We start from the raw sequence: 16,650 nt of genomic DNA on the forward strand, positions 1-16,650 counted from the left end.
TCTGATTATGAAAGCAAAATCTACTCATTGTAGAAAATACGAAAAATTCTAGTGTACAAAAAGGATATTAAAAACTACCTGTGATTTAACCTACTGTCATTTCGGTTGTGTTTTGGGGTATGTGTGTTGTATATGTACTTAGAGGATTTTTATAGTTCAACTCATACTGCCTATATGGTAGTACCCATTATTTTCCCCACCTAATTTTATTATATAAGAATTTTTCGCCAGGCGCGGTGGCTCACGCCTGTAATCCCAGCACTTTGGGAGGCCAAGGCGGGCGGATCACGAGGTCAGGAGATCGAGACCATCCTAGCTAACACAGTGAAACCCTGTCTCTACTAAAAATACAAAAAATTAGCCGGGTGTGGTGGCGGGCACCTGTAGTCCCAGCTACTCGGGAGGCTGAGGCAGGAGAATGGCGTGAACCTGGGAGGTGGAGCTTGCAGTGAGCCGAGATAGTGCCACTGCACTCCGGCCTGGGTGAAAGAGCGAGACTCCATCTCAAAAAAAAAAAAAAACGATTACTTTGTGAAAAAGAGCCCTGAAAATAAAGCTAAAAAAAAATTAGCAGATTAATGGCTGTATTATATTCATTTCATCATTTCTATGATTTTCTTCACATTATAACTTCTCTGAAACTAAAATGTCTCTTATAATCTACAGTCTTTCAATTATTTCAGCCAAATGACATTCCAATGTAGTCGTGTGTTAATCACCCACTGCCCCTACTGGTAAAATGAAGTAAAGTGCCAGCATTAAAGCAATTCAGCTTTGATGAACGATGACATTCCATGTGATGAATATCTCCTTGATTGTCAAACCTCAGGATTGTTCTCTCTGGCCAATGAGAATACTCTGGGGCTATTTTCTGTCACCCTTAGTAAACAGGACATCCGCTTATGGAATATAAGCAACAAATCCAAATTACGCATCTATGGGGTGAACAGTAAGATTCCAAAGCAAACTATGAATGATTCGGATTACCTGTGCTACTATTTTGCAACAAAGACATATAAAACCATAGAGCCTGCTTCTAGTTCTAAAGTGCTATACAGAAATGCTGTAAGTAACACTTGATAAGGATGTACTTTCTGTTGTACATAAAAGTAACCCATTCCACTTACCAGATTGGGATCATAGTAGGATTCCTGAGTTGGTGGAATATTATTTAGCTGAGTGATATCAGCAGGAAGCATTTTTGAGCAATTTATGAGCATGTGTTCCAGACCTGTCAAATCCTAACAAGGAAAAAGAAGAAGATAAACCTGTTATACATAAGCATTGTAGGTAATGACTGTGGTTTTAAAAATAAAAATTAAGTGAAAGCTTCCAAAAATGGTTTAAATGCTATCTTCAAAGAGAGTCTGACTGCATGATTCTTACGATAAAGGCGCTCTAAGAAGAGCAGAATGAGACAATGCCAACACAAATATTTCATCTTCATCTCAAAGAACATTCTGGCCTCTGAGATACCCATTTACACAAGGTGGTCCAGAGCTCAGGAGAAATCATGCCCTGCAGCTAGATTCATCTGGGCACCCCCATTAGTGAGTTTCCTACTCCTGGGACTAGAGGATGCCATGAAGGAGGGGCCTGGCTGAGATCTCCAGCTAGCCACACCTGAAGTCCTAGAATGAATATACCACAAGAATCTCATATGCAGGTATGGTCTGGCTCTTTTCCAGACACTACAAGATGAATCCCTACTGAAAACCTGCAAAAAGTAATTTCATAAAATACGAACCTCAAATTTGGTTATAATTCTAGCACTAAAACAGACTAGCTATGAATACCCACAGTAAATATTAAGAATTATTTTTACTTGCAATAAATTAAAATATGTAGGGGAAAAAGAGACATGGTCAGAATTAAAATTTTATTTTTTTTTTTGAGACAGAGTCTCACTCTGTTGCCCAGGCTAGAGTGCAGTGGCACCACCTTGGCTCACTGCAACCTCCACTTCCCAGGTTGAAGCGATTCTCCTGTCTCAGCCTCCCAAGTAGCTGGAATGACAGGCGCATGCCACCACGTCCGGCTAATTTTTTGTATTTTTAGTAGAGACGGGGTTTCACTGTGTTGCCCAGGTTGGTCTCGAACTCCTGAGCTCAGCTGCCTCGGCCTCCCAAAGTGCTGGGATTACAGGTGTGAGCTACTGCGCCTGACTAGAATTTAAAAATTCTAATTTAAAACATCAAAAAGTTTAGAATAAGACAATACAACACCTGCAAACTTAACGGCAGTTCGTGAATTCTGGTAGCCAGTGTTCGGATTTCTCTGTCAGACAAGACACCAGATTGGTCTGTATCAACTTCATCAAAGACTTGAGATATATTCAGTGGTTGCACTGCACTCATGAGATAATAAAAATAAGAGAAGGCAAACTGCATATCCTCAGAATGGCGCACTTTGTGAAATGACGTCTTGTCAAATTCTTCAGGGAACCTGTCCAAATATAACATATTACGAACTCTGGATATTCAAAGTATGTACCGTATCTAACATTTGCAGAGATGGACTTTTTTCTTTCCCACTTAGATAATACCTTTAACATATTAGTCCTCAAATATTAGAGCCATAAATTTAGCATGGTAAATATGCACATTTCAAGTAGCCTTAGTTCTGAACGCAAGCAAACAACTCAAACACGAGCAAGACTTACATATCTTGCAGTTCTTGCATAACAATCCGGTCAATCATGTGAGGCATGTGAGCGGGGACTTTCCGCGATGTGAATCCAAACTTGCTATTTAGAATTTTATTTACATATCTGAGGGAATCTGCAAATGTATCTTTTAGTTGCCTCCCAGTATTTTTGCTATCAGTGAAGTATGCCAATTGTGTCTTCAATGACTCTTCTTCCTGAAAAGAGAATTCTACATGTAACTCTCAGCATTATGTTTAGTGCATAAGTGTACTTTGTTACAACATTTTATATAATGTGGTAATAACTAGTCACGAACTCTTCATTAGGAGCAAATGAAATACATGTTAACAGGTCACTTTAAGGATCTAAACTGGACTTAGAGGGACTCAACTGGATTTCAGTGCAAGTATCACCAATATTGGTTTGAGAACAACAGCTGTACGATGGAGATCTACATAACAACAGTCACATATGGAGGGTATTCTTCAAGGACTGGTCACTGATTGTGAGATTTCAAAGCCAATTCAATGCAACATTTAGAAAATTTATTTACATATACATTTGATAGTACTTTCAATATCAAGCTATTTCTGCAGGTGATATCAAATGTGCAAGTCCTTGAGTTTTAAGCACAAGGACTAGAAACAAATTTGGTTTCATCTTATAATCGTTTTAATATTATAAAATCAAAACCAGTCAGTGGCAGAACTAAATAGGCAAAGAAAATTGGCAAAGCATTCAAACACTTTACAGAAATATTTTTGCTTCTCAAACTGATAAAAATAAAAATGTAAGGAGACTGATATTAACTGGTGTTGGTTAGACTGCAGTGAAACAAGCAGCACTGTTGTATACTGTTTGTGGAAATATGAAGTGGTGCAACATTTCAGAAAGACATATTTAAAGTTTATTCCTGCTAATTCTACCTGCAGAACTGAAACTCACTGAAATGTAAGATATATGTAAGAGAGTATTCACTGCAACACTATTTGTAATCACAAAACATTGGAAATAACTACCCTGCAGCTATTAAAAAGAATAATGGCACTGGCATGGGTATAAATAAATAAATAAATAACGGCATTTGCCCACATACTACTACATCAAAAGGCAACTGCAGGGAAATATATGTAAATTTACACTATACATATATTTCTATATATATAACGATACATACATATAGGTATGTTTGCATAGCTATAGAAAAATACTGGAAGAATACCCATCAAACTATTAATAGCAATTATCTCCAGGAGGGACACTGAAGAAGGAAGAACTTTCCTTTATTTACTGTATATTTTTGAATTGCTTGCAATTTTTACTACTAGCCTATAATGCTTTTGTAAATTAAAAAAAAAAAAAAAAAAAAAGGAAAGAGGCCAGGCACGGTGGCTCACGCCTGTAATCCCAGCACTTTGGGAGGCCGAGGCGGCTGGATCACCTTAAGTCAGGAGTTCGAGACCAGCCTGGCTAACATCGTGAAACCCCATCTCCACTAAAAATACAAAAAATTGGCCAGGCATGCTGGCATGTGCCTGTAATCCCAGCCACTCAGGAGGCTGAGACAGGAGACTCTCTTGAACCTGGGAGGCAAAGACTACAGTGAGCCGAGATCATGCCATTGCGCTCCAGCTTGGGAAAAAGAGTGAAACTCCATCTCAAAAAAAAAAAGGAAAGAAAATGGGGGAAACTGAGGAAATAAACATAGTCAAGAACACTGCAGTCCTTCACTAGACAATCTGTAAATGCCTCATGTGCAAGGCACAAGATACTTCCTAAAATGGTGAGAACATAGTTCCTCCTTCACTCTCTTTTCTCCCAGCCTAACACCCACTCGTGGCTATGTGCCTTCACTATTCAGCCCAGACTGTATGACTTTTTTTCTTGGCCTGTCAACTCCCACCCCTTCGAAGGTCAGTCCACAGGGCACTTCCTCCTGTATGCCTTCCCTAGTACTTCTAGGCAGAGCTAAGGAGTCCTCCCTCTGAACTTCTTGCCCATATCTCAACACAGACACATCTCTTTGCTACAGTTATCTCCCCACAAATTTGTCTTCTCTACTGGTCCCTGAGTTTCCATGAGCAGTGGCTATGTTCCCGTCATCTTGCATTCCCCAGTGGTTAGCACCATGAGAGCACTGAGGAGAGGTACAGATGACGCCACAGCACAGTGAAGCCATGGTACAGGGCGACAAGCAGTCCAACTTTGAGGCTTGGCTCACACTGATTTGCTGTTGTAATGTTGGGGAAGCTAATGAAGTTAATTGAACTTCAGGGTTTTTCATCAGTAAAGCTGGAATAATACCATATCTGAAACGTCAAGACAAGACAACATGCCACTTCCTGCTCTCCTTCCTCGAAGTACGCCCCTGGCTAAATCTCTTACTCATTCACACTTGGGCTGTTTCCTAAACTACAAAATGGGGATAGCAATAATAAATACCTTCATATGACATTTTTTATTATTAGGTTATTGGGTAAATTAAATGAAACCATGTAAGAAAAGCATTTAGTTCCATGGCTGGCACAGGGAAGTGCTGAATAAATGGTAGCTATAATGATATTATCATGAGATTATTTACTCTTCCTGAGCATGAGAAAGAATGAGGCTGGATGTTACTTACGTCAAGAAGATCTTGGAAATATTTTTTCTTCTCCCATGGCAAAAAGCCCAAGTAACTATCTGTGTAATGCTGCAGCTTTCTTCCAAGTAACACTTCAGTAACACCTATGTGATTTTCAGCATTTTCCTCCATTCTGTTGTTCTCTTTTTCTTTCCCTGTGATTTTTTCTTTTGTCATCTGGCTTTCCAGTGGAACAATCAGAGATGAGGGCTTTTCTTTTGTCACATTTCCGCCTACTGTTTTTTGGGTGTGAGTTTCCAATCTAAATCTTGCTGCGGTCTCCAAGTCCATGGATGGATTCTGACCCTGGTCATGACCATTCACTTTTACACTCACTGCAGGAAAAGTCAACCTCTGTAATCTTTCAGACACTCCTAAGCTGTTCGGCAAGATGCTTTTATGAACCTGTTTTTCCTGTGGAGCCACCAAACTGTCGTTTGTTTCATCTGTTATTATAGCTTGATTTTTTATGTTAGCATGCTGTGAGTTCATCAGAAATGATCTCAGCAAGGCTGACTTGGACAAATTGTATCCTTTCAAAGTGATGTCTCCATGTTCCAGTTGCAAATCCAAGTTATTGAGACTCAACTGGGCGTCTTTTGGAAGGAGTGAAACATTTACCAGGGGAATTTTCACCTCTTCCTGGGCTCTCCTTGTTGAGTTAACATCATGTCTCTTAAACTTCGGGAAGCGTTTTTCTTTGGGAATATCCTCAAAAAGGATTTCTGCCTCTGGAAGAAGTGTTATGGGACTAACTAAATTTTCGTAACCCTTCTGGGCCGTAGAATTCAGTTTTGGTCCCTCCCTTGTGTCCACCTCCACTGTTATCTGGATTTTGAACTCTTCATCATTTGTATTTTGAAACGTGAGATTAAAATGTATTATGGTGGCATTCATTCCACTGTGCATTATGAGGTGGATGGTTTTCCACTTGTTGGCAATAGAAGCATGTCGAATTATTGGATTGTCACTATAGGCACCTTCAACTCCTCTTTTGGCTATTTCTGCAAAGCTGAAATAAGGCAGGCATTCACCTTTTGGAATAATATAGTGAGTCTGGTTTGGGAGAAGGATCACTTTATACAATTCATGAAAATGATCTAGAGGAAAAAACAAACAGGTTTTTTTTTTTTTAACTAGGCATTTTTCCTCTGTTTTCCTTTAATTCTTTGAGTCTGAGTTTTCACTTTCTTTAAAAAAAAATAATAGGGAATGCATCATGAATTTGCATGTCATCCTTGTGCAGGGGCCATGCTAATGCCTAAACTGTTCTAATTTTAGTATATGTGCTGCTGAAGTAAGCACTGAGTTTTCACTTTCTAAGAGAGACTTTAATTTCAAAATAATCAGACATCCTAATACAACAGTTACTGGTATAGGGCTCATTTCACTATCTGAGGCGGTCACAATAATTACTGTGAAATAGTGATCCTGACTCACTATAGAGATATGGCATGATTCTTAACAATAAATTACAATAATCAATTTCCATCTTTTTATCCATTTGAAAAAAACTTTCTGACAAAACAAACTCCATTAATACGCTATCAACAAAATCCAGTATTTGAACCATCTTTATTTAACGAATTATTGATATCCTTTTTTGTTTCCAAATTAAAACTTCACCACCTATTTTCAGCTAAGGTAAATCTGCTTGGTCCAAACAAAACAAAACACCAGACTGCAACAATAACAGAAAAAGATCCTCTTTAGTGATTTATGTTGTTCTCTTACTTTTAAAACTAGTTTGAATGCAAGGCTGGAAAAGGGATACACAGAGAATCATATTTTAAATAACAAAAGCCATTCAAAACTCTCTCTACCTGTCAAGGATTTTTTATCCTCCCATTCTTGTTTGTTTGGCAGTAAACATACCTTGCCCACAGTCGCCAGCATCAAACCCACAGGACAAGACATTGCACGCTTGGTCACAGAACTTATCAGCGAGCCAGGAATTCGCACATCCCTGATTACAGTAAGAGACACTGTTTATTCCTCCACCAAACTGCCAGGGCTGTCCAACTCCAATACTCCCAGTACCTCCACCTCCTGCAATATAGCGACTCCCTCCACTGTTACCTGTAGAGCGGAGGAAGAAGAGGGATTCTTGCTGTAATTACAATTTTGAAAGACAGTTCTGGACTGGGCGCGGTGGCTCATGCCTGTAATCTCAACACTTTGGGAGACAGAGGTGGCTGGATCACCTGAGGTCAGGAGTTTGAGACCAGCCTGGCCAAAACAGGGTAAAACCCCATCTCTGCTAAAAACACAAAAATTAGCTGGGCGGGATGGTGGGCGCCTGTAATCCCAACTACTCGGGAGGCTGAGGCAGGAGAATTGCTTGAACCCGGGAGGCGGAGATTGCATTGAGCCAAGATTACGACACTGCACTCCAGCCTGGGCAACAAGAGTGAAACGTCTCAAAAAACAAACAAAAAACGGAAAAGACAGTTCCTTATTTCATATTAATGTTTTCAAGGTTGATGTGTAGTTTTAGTCAGAAAAGGTTCACTTCATTCTTTAGTAGAAGATCTCATATACATTAAGAAGAAAATAAACTTAAAAGGGAGTTACTTGACAGAAGCGTGATGAACAGGCCTTGGCATTTTGTAGCTGTGCAACCTACAAGTACAGACCTTACATTTGCTCAAGGGGCACGTGCTGACAGAAATGGAGGAGCACGAAAACAAGAAGAGATTATTCCAAAGACTGTGACTATCAGAATTGCCAAAAACATGTCCAAACGTGGGTATCATGTTTGATACCCCTTGTTATCAAATGCTAATGTTCCAGTAGAGACTGACTTCTCTGGTCTACACAGATCTGCTTTGCACATCTGTATTCTCTCTCCGCAGCTAAAGCGCATCTGACATATCTGACTGAAATACAACTTGAAGCTTTGTTTTCTCCAATATTCAAACATTTCCAAATCCGTTTCTTCATATGGAAATGGGGATGATAACATTTGTGTACATACTTACTCTCTCTCAGGTAACAAACAAAATTCAAGTGAATATAATGAATAATGCTCTATAAATTTAATGCTTTATAAATTGAAAGGCAGTAAGTAAATATAACAAATTGCTATTATCAACAAGTCAAAATATAACTATGTGAGGGAGAGGGAAAAGCTGCTGAGGAGAGAAAATACTTATTTCTTTTGCAACTCTTTAGTAATTCTGTGACCTATCACAATCTGCTGCTGAAAGCTACCAGCAGTGAGCTCCTATAAGAACCAGTTAGAGTGATTCTTGCTCTTGGATTTATATAACTAAGTGTATTCCAGATTTTCATATTTTAAATAAGAAGACATTTTCAAGTGTATTTTCTCTTGTTCAATGCCCTCAACAATAAATAAACTGGGCCACATGGGAGCACCAAAGAGTCCATTGATTACTGATTTTTTTTGTTTGTTTTGAGAGAGGCTGTCACTCTGCCACCCAGGTTAGAGTACAATGGTGCAATCACAGCTCACAGCAGCCTCTAACTCCTAGGCTCAAATGATCCTCCTGCCTTAGCCTCCCAAGTAGCTAGGACTACAGGTGTGCACCACCACACTTGGCTAATTTTTTTTTTATAGAGATGGGGTCTTACAATGTTGCCCAGGCTGGTCTTGAACTCCTGACCTCAAGCAATCCTCCCAGCTCAGCTTTGCAAAGCACTGGATTATTATAAGCATGAGCCACCATGCCCAGCATTACTGATTCTTTATTAATACATAAAGAATGTTTGGTTAAGCCTATAGCACATGTTCAATAATAATTAAGAAGAATATATTCCATAAAAATGAACGAATTACAGTTTGACACATCCTTACCATAGCAATCCCCACCATCCCAATCGCAGGCTGAATTATTACAAGCCTTGTCACAATAGCCATCTTTAATCCAGGAACCTGGGCAGCCCTCAGCACAGTTTGGCACAGGCCATGTCAAATAAACCTACAATAAAACCAAAGAGAAAATAAAATGACTTTTGGCTTCTGATACGTTTTATTCTTGAGTTAAGATTCCCTTTATAAAAAGAAATTAAGTCTCTAGAAAGATTAAAATTTTCAAAGGGCTGAGTGTTCACACTCACAAGTGCTTTAAGTTTGCCTGTACCTATAGTCATTGTTTAGATCCTGCTGCGTTGACCGTTCTTACTGAGCATATTTACTTTTTTTCCATTACTCAAGGAAAGCAGACAAGGATTCAACTCATGGATTAGTCTCTCACAACATGCTTTGATAATCTACTATGAAATAAAGTAGCACCATGCCAGACTTGACTGCAAGTACCAAAGCATGTCAAAGCTGGTGGGAAATATGCACAGTCACTGCTTTTCTGTAACAAGTATCAGTAGCTCATTAGTGTATTTGTGCATAATCTTGTCTCAAGGCTGAGAGATAATATCCTCTATCTTCAGGCTTAAGGCCCTGTGATAAATTAATTGGCACAGCATTCTGAGCTGTGCATTCACCTGCTCTCAGAATGAGTGATGGGGTACACGGTTACTTTTTAAATTTGAAATCATTGAAAAAAAACACACTCCTCTTTAAAAATCTCTGTGCCTTTGCATATTCTAATTGGAATGTCTTTTTTCACCTAAACTAACTCTTACTTGTTCTTCACAGTACATGTCAATTCGGATGGGCTTTCTTCCCTATCCTATCTGATTTAAGCCTCCTATGCTCACACTCCTCAGCACCAAGGCACACCTGTCAGCAGGAAAAGCGCCGCACAGTCATTGATCTTGTTTGTCCCCTTGTTAAGCCACAAGCTCAACTTTGAGCCCTACAATCTGATACAGAGGAGACAGGTCAACAGGGGAACAGGCGAATGGGCCTGGTTGGGTAGCATAAACAATAACAGACAAAGTAGTTTTGTGTTATTAGCACTTACAGTTGCAGAGTTTTATAACTTAAAAGTTTACGGTGATAAGTCTCTAACTTATCATTGAACCCTTCTGACAACGCTACAAGGGTATTTGTACTTTCCTCACTATGCAGACAGAAAACACAGAGGTAGAGCCACTGCCCAAGGTCATCCTGAAGAGTTGGCCCCAAGTCTGCACTCTTAACCACTTCTCCATCCTACCTCTCAACAAAGTTAGAGTGCAACAGGCTGCCTTAAATGAAATTTCATCTACAGCTTTGAGCACTAACTTGAGTTAACTTTTTATTTTGACCATTTTGCTGACATTCTAACCATGATTTTCTGTTTCACAGTGATTTTGCCTTTTCTGCTATCGTAGTAGAACATTTAGATGGTTGGGAAAAAGTGTGGGTCCTGAGTGTCTAAGAATGTAGGAAAGCAAATTTCTAATTGTAGTGTTCTCCCTTCTTAATTGTTGACTTCTAAGCTTAGCACTCAAAAATGATTATTTGATCTCATATATATATATTTTTTTATTTTATTTTTCAAGATCAGGTTCTCACTCTGTCACCCAAGCTGGGGTGCAGTGGCACAATCACAGCTCACTGCAGCCTCAGCATTCAGGCTAAAGCAATCTTCCCATCTTGGCCAGTGACCCCCTACACCCCCCACGGCCCCCCGACACCCAAGTAGCTGGGACTACATGAGTATTCCACCGGGCCCAGATACTTGTTTTACTTTTTGTAAAGACAGGGGTCTCACTATGCTTCCCAAGCTGGTCTCAAACTCCTAGGGTCAAGTGATCCACCCACCTCCGCCTCCCAAAGTACTGGGATTACAGGTGTGAGCCACCATGTCTGGCCTGTTTGATATTTGACTACAGTAGTATGTGCACTGATTTTCTGATTTGCTAAGTGACTTCCACGCTAGATATCCCCCCTCCTCTTAGGCACTCACCTTCTGGCCTTTGGAGTGACTGTAAAAATCATCTGGCCAGACATCCTTCCCAAACATGACATCATCATTTAGGTAAATAAACTTCTGGGACAGCCCTTCGATGCGATGAATGTGACTTTCAATAGCAGGTGAACTAAAGGTAGGCAAGTGGCTCAAATTTCGAAAAACATCCTTTTAACAAAAACAAACAAAAAAACAGAGTGAATGAGAGCTGTTTGGGTTTGGTTTAGTTTTTGAAAGGAAGGAAGGGAAGGCAATGAAGAGCTAAAGAAAGGCAGAAATGGAGGTAGAAGGGTAAAGAGAATGAAATTATGGAAATCCCTGTACCACACTAAAAGAGCAGAATTAGAAATCACAGTCTCGTAATTTTTAGAAAGTCCTGTACCTGGTGTGTTACTATCGTCACTCGAGGATTGTCAAGGTTCAGCCAGGATGGAATCTGCCCATTGGTGACAATGAAAATATTCCGAACCCATGGTGCATGCCTCTCGATAGATCGCAATGAGTACCTCAGTTCTTCGTTATCTTCAAAACGACTGGCAGAGATGTCTTCATCCTGCTTAGACTGAGAAAAACACTTGGCATATGAAGATGTGAAATACCCTTAAGTCATACCTCCTCCTCTTTGTCCTTTCCTTCTGCCCATCTGCTCTCAAGGTGCTCTGGAAGACTTTTAAAGATGGAGTACTAATTTTAAACATTACAAAAAATGCAAAAGATTCAGTATATATATTTTTAAACCCAAAATTCAAAGAGACAGCATTTCTCTAACACACTTTATAAAGAAGGTTCTTGGATCTGATTCTAGGTCACTTCAGTTAATACCAAACCAATGGCAGTGACTGGAAAATTAGAAAAATTCCAATCAACTCACCTCTCTGTAAGTCCCCTTCCCTCTTCTAATATAGTAACTTACACATTTTTAACATCTTAACCCTTGATTTGGGCTGTAAAAGCTTCTGTGCATCCCTTACCTGGCTGATGGCACTCAGATCCCATAATAAATATGCAGGACTTATGGTCAGTTCTTTTCCATCAATGGTCATGTTCTTCTTAGTTTGCTTATTCAACTCTTGAAAATCCTTGGGGTTATTCAGTTTTAGAAGTGCTACACTGGCCTCTGAATACAACTGCAACTATCAAATAACAAGGGGATTACACATGAAAAGACTGAATCTCAAGGATGAAGCACCTTTAAATTCCCAGTCTGCCCTTTAATCTTTCCTTTTTTTTTTTTTTTGAGACAGAGTCTCGCTCTCACTCTGTCGCCGGGCTGGAGCGCAGTGGCACGATCTCTGCTCACCTCAATCTCCACCTCCCGGGTTCAAGCGATTCTCTTGCCTCAGCCTCCCGAGTAGCTGGGACTACAGGACTGCATCACCAAGCCCGGCAAATTTTTGTATTTTTAGTAGAGACAGGGTTTCGCCATGTTGGCCAGGCTGGTCTCCAACTCCTGACCTCAGGTGATCCACCTGCCTTGGCCTCCCAAAGTGCTGGGATTATAGGCGTGAGCCACTGCAACCGGTCTGATCTTTAATCTTGAAATGGTAAGACAATATCAAAACATTAACAAAAAGACCTACACAGACCAGATGCATTTCCCAAATGAATGTTAACAAAACAGGCATCTAAAAACAAGGAGTGGTAAAGGCAGTGGCAAACTGGATACCTCAGAGCCATCTGAAAGCTGCAACCACTCAATGGCACCAAGTGCTTCCAGATCTCCTGAGAGGCAAGAATCCCCAACTGTTGTATGAAATCTCCCCAATTTTTCAATGTTGGCTCAAATGATTTTTGACTTCTTTGCAAGTACGCCTGCTGGCCAACAGTTCTGTGACTTTTCTTCTAGAATATTACCAATCTGCTTATATTGGGCAAAAAACCTGCAATGTAATTAACCTTGCTGGAATTGGTGACAAGCACATCTGCTAGTGGGGTGTCTGAACAGCTTTTGTGCCACATGCCTGGGAGAAGCATCTTCGGCAGGACTGCCTGAAGTGCTTCCATGGGAAAACTACCTTTTGGGGCAAAGCTTTTGGGGCAATCATAAATCTAAGAGCGAACATTACAAACATCAAGTTCTACCAACAGGCTTTGCCACCCCTACCAAAGTCCACACCACTCTTTATCTGTTTTTTGTTCTGACTCTGTATCACACAACTTCCTATGAAGAGGCTTTCATCACTCAGGAAAAGGGGAGAGGCCTGAAAACCACAAATGTAGGACAGTAAAATCCTTCTGCTGAACTAGTACTTCTAAAAGAGCTTATGGTCTTCTCAATCTATAAAACAGAAGCAAACACAAATTATTATGAGCTTATTCTGAGCTCTTCTATTTGCTGCATGACTATTCTTAGCTCATTTTCTAAGCAGTTTCCTGAGTGTATGTAGTCCAAAACACCAGAGGTGACAGTTAGAAATTTCATTTATATCTTTTCCCCTTATTATGTAGGCCATTAACTCTTCTCACAGATTAGGTGCAGGTGCATGTGTGAGCACCTGCAGATGCATGTAACTGTCTTCCTGACTCATCACTTTTAACTCTTTTACTTAGTGAGTGCCTGGCACATATCTAGCACTCACTAAGTTGGTTCTCACTGAGTCACCATCTTGCCTCGGCATATGTGCTGGGTATTGGGAGGCAGGCCACACAGGGGGATTAGTAGTCTGCCTGGGTCCTTGTCCACCCTCTGGCCTCTCTTGTTCCTTTCCTCCCTCTCACAGCACCCCAAAGCATTTCTGAGGGCTCCCTGGAGAGAAAAAGTCACTATTCTAGAATAATTTATTTACTTACTTTTATTTCTATTTTTTGAGATGGAGTCTGAATCTGTCGCCCAGGCTGGAGTGCAGTGATGTGATCTCGGCTCACTGCAACCTCCATCTCCCGGGTTCAAGTGATTCTCCTGCCTCAGCCTCCCGAATAGCTGGGATTACAGGCAAGCACCACCATGCCCAACTAATTTTTTTTGTATTTTTAGTAGAGGCAGGATTTCATCACATTGGCCAGGCTGGTCTCCTGACATACAATCTGCCCGCCTCGGCCTCCCAAAGTGCTGGGATTACAGGCGTGAGCCACTGGGCATGACCTCCATCTCCCATTTCTTGAGGGGCATCAGTGTCTGGTTCAATCACAGCTTCATTATCAATTTCTAGATCACTTTCCTCACTTGATAGTTCGTCTGTGCTTATGTTTTCCTCCACCTTCTTACTACCTGTTTTTAATTCCTTGATATTTTCTTCTGATTTATAATAGCTTTCTGAGTAGCACATGGTACTTCACCCCCATGCTCTCCACCTGCTCCCTCAGGAAGCACATTTCCTCGGTTTGCAGAATGCTCGGATCCTGCTTATACATTTTCACGAAGTCTCGAGGCTTATTCACTTTGCGAAGGCCCAGGGTCGGAAGGCAGTGGGTGAAGCTGAGGGGCTGCAGGCCAGTTTCAGGCTCAGGCGCTGGCTTGGCGTAACCTCGAAGAAGGGGTGTGTCTAGTTTAATTTCATAACTTGTGTTGGCTCTTTGATAAGAAGGTATATCACTAAAACTATTCTTTTATTAGCAGCCTTGCCTAGGGTTGGTTTCTAATTATATATGCACAAAAGAGCAAGAAGAGGCTTTTCTATAGTAAGTATACAATAATTCGGAAAGAGATGAAAATTAATGAGGTTAAGGTAATACTTAGATGTATGAGAAAGATTTTCTGCCACTGTAAAAAGGGTGGGGAAGTACCCTCTGACAGCCACTAGGTGGCACCCCAATCCTGGACATCATCATTACTTTTGTCAGAAGAGAGAAGGTAGTGGGAAGAGCAGTTGTAGTTTGTGCCTAAGGCTGGAGTTCGTGGCTTGGGCAATTGTGGGCAACTGCCTCCATAAATGGCATCTTACTTTAAATTTTAAGTTTACATAAATTATAAGTTTCTGCAAAAGGGAACAACTTCTACATCCACTCCCTATAGACCCACAGTGAACAACATGTAGCATGACTAAGAAATAAAGCTTTGTTGTTTTTAGCCATTGAGATTCCTGAATGTTTGTTCTAGCAGCATCATCTAGAATAACATGACTGATACACCTGGTACTTGTAGGAGTATGAGGCAAGGGAAGACAGACAGAGGGAGAACTAAATGGTGGTTGAGGCCAGGGCCTGGGTAGGCTACAATGACTGAGCAACTGGTGGATCAATTTGAGTCAATGAAAGACAATATAGATGACGGTCAGGAGAAGCAGTGTTGTAGAACCCAAGAGAAAAAAATGTTAATTCAGAAAAAAATGTTAATTCTGTTATATTTCTAAAGACAACAAGCATCAAAATTAAGGGACAAGAAACAAAATTAAGTGGAATGTGTAACTAGTAGGTCAATGGAGACCAATTTCAATGGCATGACAGTATGGAAACCAGATTTCAAGTGCTTGATACTTCACAGTTAAACTTCTAGATACAATATGGACATATGTATGTATATGTTGGAAGCAAATCTAACATTTTACATTTTGTACACTGTATAACATAGGACAGGGATGATAAAACAATCCCAGGAGTATTAAATTCAGTATAATTCAGTATAACTGACCAAGTCACAAGATATAAGAATTGAAAAAACAGTGTACATAACCTTCGCTTTTAAATTCTATAAATGATTTATCAAGGCAAGATTAGAGTATATTAATATAAAATATATAGAACCACTTTAAAATATTGCTTATTATGAGAATATTAAACAGTTCGTTCTACTGTTCTCAGCATTGTAGCCTATATTTAAAAATTGGCTTTAAAAACAATAGTAGCCAACATAAGTTTGAATGCATGTTTTTAAGTCAAGAAAAATAATGAGTGCAAAAGAGAAAGTATCCTTTTGAGGCAGACAAAATAGTTGTATTTTAAGATAAGCCTTAGTTAAAAATCATGATACCAAACTGGTCATTTTTCAATGCCAAAAAGAAAGGCTGCGTCAAGTTGTCTAAACAATCACATATCTGCAAATACTCCTGGAGGATAGAGACTTGGGATGCTGCTAAACATCCTACAATACATAGGACAGTCCCCTAAGGATAGCGGCAACAGGTCTAAACTGTCAATGGTGCAAAGGTGGAGAAAACTTGGTCTAGAAGAACATGCAAATCCAAAATAACAAAGGCTTTCCTATTAGAAGTTATATTCCTAACAACTTTAAAGTGCTTACAAATTCAGAAGGTGTAATCTACTTTTATTTTGGATTAATTTGATTTAAAATCATTAAAAATCTGTTAGGAAAAAAAACCCACATGTCTGCTAACATCAACTGAAAACCAAATTAGTGCTTTAAGTGATTCAACAATTCAAAGCTATTAGATCTTTTTTTTTTTTTTTTTTTTTTTTTTTTTTTGAGACGGAGTCTCACTCCGTCACCAGGCTGGAGTGCAGTGGCACCATCTCAGCTCACCGCAACCTCCGCCTCCTGGGTTCAAGCGATTCTCGTGCCTTAGCCTCCCGAGTAGCTGGGATTACAGGCACGTGCCACCACACCCAGCTAATTTTTGTATTTTTAGTAGAGATGGAGTTTCACCATGTTGGCCAGGATGGTCTCAATC

At 40.0% G+C, this 16,650-nt stretch overlaps 1 protein-coding gene and 1 non-coding gene across 3 annotated transcripts in view; both read right to left on the bottom strand.

The window, feature by feature from the left end:
• Positions 1–16,650, bottom strand: part of GNPTAB (N-acetylglucosamine-1-phosphate transferase subunits alpha and beta) — an 86,191-nt gene that overhangs the window by 14,275 nt on the left and 55,266 nt on the right. For both annotated transcript variants that reach the window (XM_030821276.1, XM_030821277.1), the window contains 9 exons: positions 12,058–12,219; positions 11,469–11,648; positions 11,084–11,254; positions 9,088–9,211; positions 7,146–7,349; positions 5,271–6,370; positions 2,663–2,862; positions 2,226–2,445; positions 1,128–1,241 (listed from right to left, as the gene is read on the bottom strand). In XM_030821276.1, the coding sequence (XP_030677136.1) occupies positions 1,128–1,241; positions 2,226–2,445; positions 2,663–2,862; positions 5,271–6,370; positions 7,146–7,349; positions 9,088–9,211; positions 11,084–11,254; positions 11,469–11,648; positions 12,058–12,219 (2,475 nt within the window). The remainder of the gene's footprint in view (positions 1–1,127; positions 1,242–2,225; positions 2,446–2,662; positions 2,863–5,270; positions 6,371–7,145; positions 7,350–9,087; positions 9,212–11,083; positions 11,255–11,468; positions 11,649–12,057; positions 12,220–16,650) is intronic.
• Positions 6,472–6,575, bottom strand: LOC115837100. The gene has a single exon (XR_004032139.1). It is a non-coding gene; the product is annotated as a U6 spliceosomal RNA (small nuclear RNA).

This window comes from Nomascus leucogenys, chromosome 10 (genome assembly GCF_006542625.1).
Source record: "Nomascus leucogenys isolate Asia chromosome 10, Asia_NLE_v1, whole genome shotgun sequence".
Classification (NCBI taxonomy): Eukaryota; Metazoa; Chordata; class Mammalia; order Primates; family Hylobatidae; genus Nomascus; species Nomascus leucogenys.